Source organism: Zeus faber, assembly GCF_960531495.2.
Source record: "Zeus faber genome assembly, chromosome: 14".
NCBI classification, from domain to species: domain Eukaryota; kingdom Metazoa; phylum Chordata; class Actinopteri; order Zeiformes; family Zeidae; genus Zeus; species Zeus faber.
The window spans coordinates 17,641,821-17,651,440 of record NC_137200.1 but is presented as its reverse complement, the minus strand read 5'-3'; the positions used below and the strand labels follow the sequence as shown (position 1 = coordinate 17,651,440).

At 42.9% G+C, this 9,620-nt stretch overlaps 1 protein-coding gene across 1 annotated transcript; it reads left to right on the top strand.

Moving 5' to 3' along the window:
* The first annotated feature begins 4,713 nt into the window (after positions 1 to 4,713).
* On the top strand, positions 4,714 to 9,374 carry ovca2 (OVCA2 serine hydrolase domain containing). Its single transcript, XM_080013229.1, has 2 exons — positions 4,714 to 5,018; positions 8,714 to 9,374. The coding sequence occupies exons 1-2, from the start codon at positions 4,847 to 4,849 to the stop codon at positions 9,223 to 9,225; spliced, it is 684 nt and encodes a 227-aa protein (XP_079869355.1). The 5' UTR covers positions 4,714 to 4,846; the 3' UTR covers positions 9,226 to 9,374.
* Positions 9,375 to 9,620: the final 246 nt, after the last annotated feature.

Here is a 9,620-nt window from a genome sequence, read left to right as displayed (position 1 = left end):
TTTTTGCAGCAAAATTACGCACACACCGACCAGCCACGACATTAAAACCACCACTGAAAACGATTAATATTGTGTAGCTCCCCCTCGTGTCGCCAAAACAGCCCTGACCCGTGGAGGCATGGACTCCACAAGACCTCTGAAGGTGTCCTGTGGTGCCTGGCACCAAGACGTCAGCAGCAGATCCTTTAAGTCCTGCAAGTTGTGAGGTGGGGCCCCATGTATCAGGCTTGTTGCAATTTGTGCTACAGTAGTGGATCATTATTTTCCTACATCTCACCATGGAAAAAAGGAATTTCTAGTGGGGACACCAGATATTTTTTTTCCCTCCTACTTCTGGACTGTTTTATCATTTCTTTTCTTTGAGCTATATTTTCCAATGTGTATCCGCAGCCGACGACGTTATGACCGCTAAAGAAAACCGCCAAAGCTCTGCTGTGGCCTATTAATTTCAACACTTTGATGGATCAGCGCATCATGTTGTTGCATATTGGCGAGGAGGCATCTGCGGGCGAAAAGAAAACAAGGCTCTGGCGCATGGGATATTAGCGCTGATCACACTCAAATAGTCAAATAAATCAGACAAAACTCAATTTGCTTCGAATGGAGAGGCGTTCTCCTGGAGGCGTGCCGGAAAATGGTAAGATGTGCTATTTGACAAGAAAGAAACCCCCGCAAAGACACCTGTTTTGCGTTCCAATAAAAATCTTAAAACCAGTGGCATAACATGATGGTGATAGGCCCCGGTGTAAATATATTTTGGACGCCCCCCCCCTCCCCGTGCACACACGCCGAGTCCCGCTGTAGCCATTTTTCCGCTCTATGCAATGTATCGATGGGGAGGGTCCGTTACGCACGGTCCGTTACACATGGTCCGTTACACATGGTCTGTTACACATGGTCCGTTATGCATGGTCCGTTACGCACGGGGCTTCCTTTGTTTCGTTTAATGAGGAAGTTCGTGGGCACCCCATCACTGGCACACCGACGGGATGGGCCCCTAGCGGCCACTGGGACCCCGTGCAGCTGCACCGGCTGCACTGTCGGTTGTTACGTCACTGCTTAAAACTATCAGCGGCTTTCTTAAGATGCCCTTTACTCTTGTTGTTTGATGGATTCAGAGATAGCGCATGTCATTTTTGTGTGGCTGAGTCAGGTGGCAACGTTTGTTCCCAGAAATAGAAAAGAGATTGTTTTTGGAAATGGCTCAGTTCCTTCCCCAGTATGAGTCAGTCAGTCATTAGAAATCCGCTCCTCGAAATAGATACTTGAAAGTATTTAATGTCTATTTCAAGCTAAATTCGAGCTATGATAATAATTCAATATTACAGTTCATTGAGTGAATACTGGGGCCAGGGGGGGCATTATGTATTTTCTTTTTAAATAGGGAAATAAAAATGTGAAATATACAATAGAACTCACAGTTCACTGTACACAAAAAATATGGAATATTATGAAACATTTAAGCAATATAAACCTGAAAGATGAACTGATATATAATAAAATATGGCAAAAATAAAGTAAAAAGTAAAAAGCCTCAAGAATTTAAGCAGTAAAACAGAATACTGATAATAAACAAAAAAAAAAACACCTCTGGATTACCAAATTCCCACTTCTGGTTGTTTTACAAATGGTTTATTATTATTTTTATTAGGGGTCCAATCTCTGCGTTTTTCGGGCTATATGTTTATGAAACACAATAACGGCAGTACACACAGACATGAAGAAGAAGAAGAAGAAGAAGAAGAAGAAGAAGAAGAAGAAGACGTAGTATTGGTAGTAGTAGTAGTAGTAGTAGTAGTAGTAGTAGTATGAGTAGCAGAAGTAGGAGTAGAATGCAGAAATACACAGGGTCCAGGCCAGTCGACGTGTGAGGTCCTGATGTTCAAGGCCTTTTTGCAATGCTGCAGATGACATACAACCAAATCATTTGTTTGTAATGGAATACACTGGTAGGTGATATTTTTTTTAACAAATCTGACGCTGGTTGTCATTCTCCCTCTCTCTCTGTCTTTTTTTTTTTGGGGGGGGGGGTGTTTTTAGTGAAGACTGTGAAATTTCTTCTGGTTATTATTACAACTAACTACAATTCAGGGAGATTGTATATATTGATATCTCTGGAATGTCTATAAATTCCGACAGTGATATCAGTGTGTCAGTTGTTCTCAGAAGCGCGTATGTTTATGGCACCTGATACGCTGCACTTTGTTTCATCTAATTGTCTTCTGGTAATACGTTATCATAATAATAATAATAATAATAATAATAATAATAACAATAATAATAATTAAGTGGGCAGACGGAGATAATACACTTTTCTATCACACGCACAGAATACAGTTTTAAGACAAAGAATGCTCACGCTAGAGATATTTTATATCTTGTCCTGGCACATGATATAATAAACTATATAAAGTTATCGTTCCTTTAAAAAAAGAATACCACTGTTGGGTATAGATGTAAAAAGCTGAACTGTGACGATATGAGCAAGCAGCTCCATGGGATCCAAAACTGGATTCAGAGTTGTATTTTATTTATTTGTTCATTTTTTGTCTTTTTTTTTTGTTTTCATTTTTTCGTTTTTTAGTCAGATTCAGTTTTCCAGGGTACAAGGCCAAAGAAAAAAGGATTCCCAGCCCACCAAGTAAATGATAAAAAACAGCTTTATATTAATATTTATTATTATTATAACTAAAGCGTTAGTTAATGAGCAGGGTGATACAAAACAACAAATGACATTTAAAGACAACTATTCACATAAGTTATTTAATAAGGCTCAATGTACATAAACTCTACAATAATAGAAAAGATAATAATAATAATAATAATAATAATAATAATAATAATAATAATAATAATAATAATAATAATAATAATAATTACAACAACAATAACAGCTTTTATTTGTACAAATAAAAAATATAAGCAAAGCCAAACTACAATGCATTGGAACAATAAAATTGGGTAAAAAATAGCAAAAGAATATGCAAAGCAAAATGTAAACATATTTGAAATGACTACATTCAAACAATTAAAATGAAGAGCAGTAGAAGACCTGAGGGCTCTGTTGGAAAGAGAAAGGAAAAGAAAAGACAAGAAAAGAAAAGAAAAGAAAAGAAAAGAAAAGAAAAGAAATCAGGAAAATGCGAAGCGGGAACAGTTGTTAATTTAAGGACTGTGTAGATATACATTCCACACTTAACCCCTTGACTGTGTGTGTGTGTGTGTGTGTGTGTGTGTGTGTGTGTGTGTGTGTGTGTGTGTGTGTGTGTGTGTGTGTGTGTGTGTGTGCGTGTGTGTGTGTGTGTGTGTTCAATGTATAATCATTTTAATTATTTTATTTTATTTGTATACCAAAGATGTACATTGAAACTAGATCTATTTCAGTATTTTTGTTGGAAACTTGTAATGCTGTGTTTGTTTGTACACATCTGTATTATATTTTGTTTATTTTTATTTTTTTTACTAATAATCATTTTTAAAACGCAGGCGTCCACAGTCCAGTGGGGATTCTCAGGCGAAGTCACAACAATTACAGAGCAACACTGACCCGTAGTGGACGCGCCCACAAACCACCACTATCACCACGTAGACGTGGATGTTCTGCCCTTCCAGCCCAGATCCTCTTTGACCCATAACGAACGTTTCCATGTTTTTTCCCCTCCAACTGACACACACATGGAAGATTAAAAGTACCATAGCCTTATATATATATATATATATATATATATATATATATATATATATATAAAGAGTCACCATTGCATTTTTAAAACGACTATTAATGAAAAACAAAATACAGATTTATACAAACAACTACAGCATTACAAGTCTTTATGTTAAGTCATATATGTATGTATGTATGTATATGTGTGCATATATATACATATATATATATATATAAAGAGTCACCATTGCATTTTTAAAACGACTATTAGTAAAAAACAAAATACAGATTTATACAAACAAATACAGCATTACAAGTCTTTATGTTAAGTCATATATGTATGTATGTATGTATATGTGTGCATATATACATATATATATATATATAAAGAGTCACCATTGCATTTTTAAAACGACTATTAGTAAAAAACAAAATACAGATTTATACAAACAAATACAGCATTACAAGTCTTTATGTTAAGTCATATATGTATGTATGTATGTATATGTGTGTATATATATATATATATATATATATATATATATATATATATATATATATATATATATATATATATATATATATATGACTGTTATCAGGATCCTGACAAATTGTTATCAGGATTTGCATGAGCGCTGACCAGGAGCTCTTTATTCCATGTTTTAGGTATTATTACATAATTTTACTTGTAATACTTTCGGTTAATTGAGAAGCAAGTACTCCCCCCCCCCCACTCGGGTAATAATTTCAATGTGGTTATTGTGTACTTTTACTTTCAGTTAAAAGGCCCGAGCCCTTCTTCCACGACCGACTGCGCCACAATAATTGAATCTGAGAGAAAAAAAAAAGGCGAATTAAATAAAATGAATCAACTTTCATTTAAGAAAAAACAAAAAACACAAACAAAACAAACAAAACAAAACAAAAAACCGACGCAATTAAACTCCAGGAAAAGGACGCCGCACCCCCGGTAGGAACCTTTGGGCTTGAGCACTTGTTTCTCTCCGCCGGGGCGGGCGGCGCACGCGTGACGTCAGGGCGGTCGAGCGGCGCGGTGTGCGGCGAGGCCCCGGGCGGGAGGTGCGGCCGCTCGGCCGAAAGAGGAAACGCCAACTTCGCGTCAGCTTTTCAAGGTTTGGCCCCTCTCCCCCCCCCCCCCCCCCCCCGCCCGGTTGCTGGTCCATGGCGTCCGCACCTCCCCCGCTCCGGGTCCTGTGTATCCACGGGTACCGTCAGAACGGCGGCTCCTTCCGAGAGAAGACCGGAGCTCTGAGGAAGCTGCTCAAGAAACACGCGGAGCTGGTTCACGTCGACGCGCCGCACCGCGTCGCAGCAGCGGCAGCGGCGCGCAGTGGTGCGTACATGTGAATGTAGTGTTTGACGTGTTGAACTGAAGGTTTATTCCATGGGTTCAGGTGGTTGAGTGACGCGTGAAGCTTTTCAAAGGGGAGTAAACTAGAACTAGTTCTTTATTTTGTTTATTCGCGTATGTGCACGTATCTTTGCTTTTGGACATTTGTGTGTTCGTTGGTACAAGCGTCAGTGAAGCATTTTCACGTTAAAAACACAGTCATGATATTCACGATCAGTCAGGATATTCAACGACCCCCTGGCCGAGTCGGCGGTCCCGTCCTTTTCAGGAGGTCCACCCGTCATTCCTGCACCGAAGATCACCTCTTCAGCCTGCCTGAATGACTACCGTCCGGTGGCCCTCGCCTCGGTGGCCGTGAAGTGCTTCGAGAGGCTGATTAAGGATTACGTATGCGCCTCTCTCCCCCGCACCTTGAACCCGCTGCAGTTTGCGTACCGGCCGAACAGATGCTCGGACGACGCGGTCTCCCAGGTACTGCACACCACACTTACGCACCTAGATGGCCGGAAGGGGGCCTGTGTGAGGTTGCTGTTCATCGACTACAGTTCAGCTTTCAATACCATAGTCCCCACCAGACTGGCCGTCAAACTGCGGGAGCTAGGACTGAACCCTCCGCTGTGTGCCTGGATCCTGGACTTCCTCTCAGCCCGGCCCCAGGTGGTTGGGGTGGTGAGTCACATGTCCAGCACCCTCACCCTGAACACAGGATCCCCCTAGGGCTGCGTCCTCAGCCCCCTACTGTACTCCCTGTGCACACATGACTGTGTGGCCAGGTCCAGCTCCAACGCCATCATCAAGTTTGCTGACGACACGATCGTGGTGGGCTGATCTGTCACTCTGGTGCCAGGACAACAGCCTCCTCCTGAACGTCAGCAAAACTAAGTAGCTGATTGTGGACTTTAGGGACGGTACTTCCTCAGGACAGACAGGCCCTACAGAGGGTGGTGCGTTCAGCTGAACGTACCATTGGAACTACCCTCTCCTCCCTGCAGGATTTATACACCAGGAGGTGTAGCAGCAGAGCCCGCAGGATCGTGAAGGATCCTCATCACCCCAACAACGGACTGTTCCAGCTGCTGCGGTCAGGGGAGGGTCTCCGCAGTCATACAGCCAGGACAGAAAGACTGAGACGGAGTTTCATCCCGCAAGCCATAAGGATTGTCAATGCTGAACTCACCAGGGGTCCTAACAAAAAGCACTGAGACGCTCCCACAGGCCCCACTGCCTTACTCTACTGTATGTAGCCTACTGTACTGCAAGTTACAATATCACTGTTCTGGGTAACTGCAGACTGTGCTGTATTTCTGTTCTGTTCGGTGTTACTGTATTGCTGTGTCATACTGTTGTATACTGTACTGTATATCGCCATACTTTATTCAAATGCACTTTACTTCACATATCTGTATATACAAATAGCCTATCCTATATACATAACTCTATTCCTTTCACCCATATTTTGTATCCCCACTCTGTATTACCTATTTGTCTGATTTTATTTTAATTTTTATTCATTTATTATTCTATTCACTAACTGCATTACGTTTTAGGAAACAGTTAGTTTAAGTTAGTTCGCTAGGTAGGAATTAGGTTAGCTATTATGTTCAGTTTAGTTACTATTCTGCATAATCTCCGGGTGCGTTGCAAAGACATTTCACTGCGTGTGCGTGTGTGCGTGTGTGCGTGTGTGTGTGTGCGTGTGCGCGTGTGTGTGTGTGTGTGTGTGTGTGTGTGTGGTAGGAGCCACTTACGTATGTATATGTATGTGACAAATAATCTCTTGAACTTGAACTTGAACTTGAAGAGGGCTCTTCCACCTGGCTGACAGCTGAATTGCAACCAGCTTCCAGGTGCCTCCAAGCCGGTTGCCATTCGGCTGGAATCCCCTCTCCGTCTCGTGTCCTGACAGGGCGTGTTTAATTTGTGTGGCGTGTGTATATATGTTTATATATTTTTGCATGTATATATACACTCACCGGCCACTTTATTAGGTACACCTGTTCAATTGCTTGATTTCACAAATATTTAATCAGCCAATCACATGGCAGCAACTCATTGCATTTGGGCCTGTAGACCTGGTGAGGATGACTTGCTGAAGTTCAAACAGAGCATCAGAATGGGGAAGAAAGGGGATTTAAGTGACTTTGAACGTGGTATTGTTGTTGGTGCCAGACGGGCTGGTCTGAGTATTTCAGAAACAGCTGACCTACTGGGATTTTCATGCACAACCATCTCTAGGGTTTACAGAGAATGGTCGGAAAAGAGAGAATATCCAATGAGCAGCAGTTGTATGGACAAAAATGCCTTCTTGATGTCAGAGGAGAACGGGCAAACTGGTTCGAGACGATAGAAAGGCAACAGTAACTCAAATAACCACTCGTTACAACCAAGGTTTGCAGAATACCATCTCTGAATGCACAACACGTGGAACCTTGAGGCAGATGGGCTACAGCAGCAGAAGACCACACCGGGTGCCACTCCTGTCAGCTAAGAACAGGAAACTGAGGCTACAGTTGGCACAGGCTCACCAAATATGGACAATAGAAGATTGGAAAAATGTTGCCCGGTCTGATGAGTCTCGATTTCAGCTGCGACATTCAGGTGGTAGGGTCAGAATTTGGCGTAAACAACATGAAAGCATGGATCCATCCTACCTTGTATCAAGGGTTCAGGCTGTTGTTGGTGGTGTGATGGTGTGGGGGATATTTTCTTGGCACACTTTGGGCCCTTTAGTACCAATTGAGCATCGTTTGAGCATCACATACCTGAGTATTGTTGCTGACCATGTCCATCCCTTCATGAGCACAGTGTACCCATCTTCTGATGGCTACTTCCAGCAGGATAACACGCCATGTCACAAAGCTCAAACATGACAATGAGTTCACTGTACTCCAATGGCCTCCCTCCACAGTCACCAGATCTCAATCCAGTAGAGCACCTTTGGGACGTGGTGAAACGGGAGATTCGCATCGTGGATGTGCAGCCGACAAATCTGCAGCAACTGCGTGATGCTATCATGTCAATATGGACCAAAATCTCTGAGGATTGTTTCCAACACCTTGTTGAATCTATGCCATGAAGAATTAAGGCAGTTCTGAAGGCAAAAGGGGGTCCAACCCGGTACTAGCAAGGTGTACCTAATAAAGGGTGTGTGTGTGTGTGTGTGTGTGTGTGTGTGTGTGTGTGTGTGTGTGTGTGTGTGTGTGTGTGTGTGTGTGTGTGTGTGTGTGTGTGTGTGTGTGTGTGTGTGTGTGTGTGTGTGTGTGTGTGGTAACAGCAATTTCCCGCTGGATGAATGAAGTATCTTATCTATCATACCAAAATATAAAAAACACAGTATTTATTAGTTATGTGCTGGGTCAAATATAGGGCTGAGCTATATACTATATGTTGATTGTTATACGAGACGAGGCATCGTCTGGCATTTTGATTATCGTGATGTTGTCAAATGTTGTCTTTAAGGGTGCATTAAATTGCATCTGGATATTGAGGTATCGGTCCATAAACAATATTGTGTTTCATTTGGTCGATATTGCCCAGTCCTCGTCAAACGTGTATTTTGACAGGTTGTAATAACAGATGAGAGATGGTCTGGTCGGGCACTGTGGAGAACCGAGACTCTATCCTCATCATGTTTCATTCAACTTTTCCAAAATAATCTTCTCACCCTCCCCCATCAGCTCCTGAGGAGGAGGAGCTGGATCGTAGCGCGGACGATGACTCCCGGGGCTGGTGGTTCTCCGACGTCCAGGCGCGGACTTTCGACGCCCGGCAGCGCTCGGAGAAGAGCCTGGGGCTGGACGCCAGCGTGAGCGCTGTGCGAGACGCCGTGAAGGACCTCGGCCCGTTCGATGGCATCCTGGGCTTCAGCCAAGGAGCCGCTTTGGTGCCGATGCTGTGCTCACTTCACCAACAGAACCAAGAGCCGGAGTTTAGGTTCCGCTTCGCCATCGTCGTGGCCGGGTTCCGCAGCGCCTGCGAGGAGCATCAGAAGTTCTATGACGCCGCTCTCTCGATCCCGTCCCTGCACGTGTTTGGACTGGAGGACAGAGTCATACCTGCCGCAATGAGCAGGGAGCTCCTTCCGTCCTTCCGGGACCCTCAGGTGCTGACGCATCCCGGCGGCCATTTTGTGCCGGCCGCCTCCGCTCACAGACAGACCTACCATGACTTCCTCAAAAGGTTCCAGTGAGACAAGACGTTTTATTGCGATGGATCGATGCGGCCAAACAAAGGGTGTGGAAAGTTTAATGCGGGGGCTCAGAAGCCAGAAAGTAATGACTTTGATTGTATTTATCGTGTCGTAATGAATTGAAAAATAAAGTGAAAATATAGAACATATTGATTTGTTTGTCTACCTTCTATCTATTGCCCCACCGACATGAATGTACATGTTGTGTTGAGCTGTACCGAGCCTTCACCGCAAGTTAAAACTCTTGTATGGTAAAAAAAAATATATAACTCAAAAGATAAATTGGATTCCAACAGGTAGGTCATAAAAGTATGTTAATACTATTTCCAATATCATAGAAAAAGGCATCATAAAATGAGGAAAGTACCTGAGTTTAGTATTGTTAAAGTAGCACA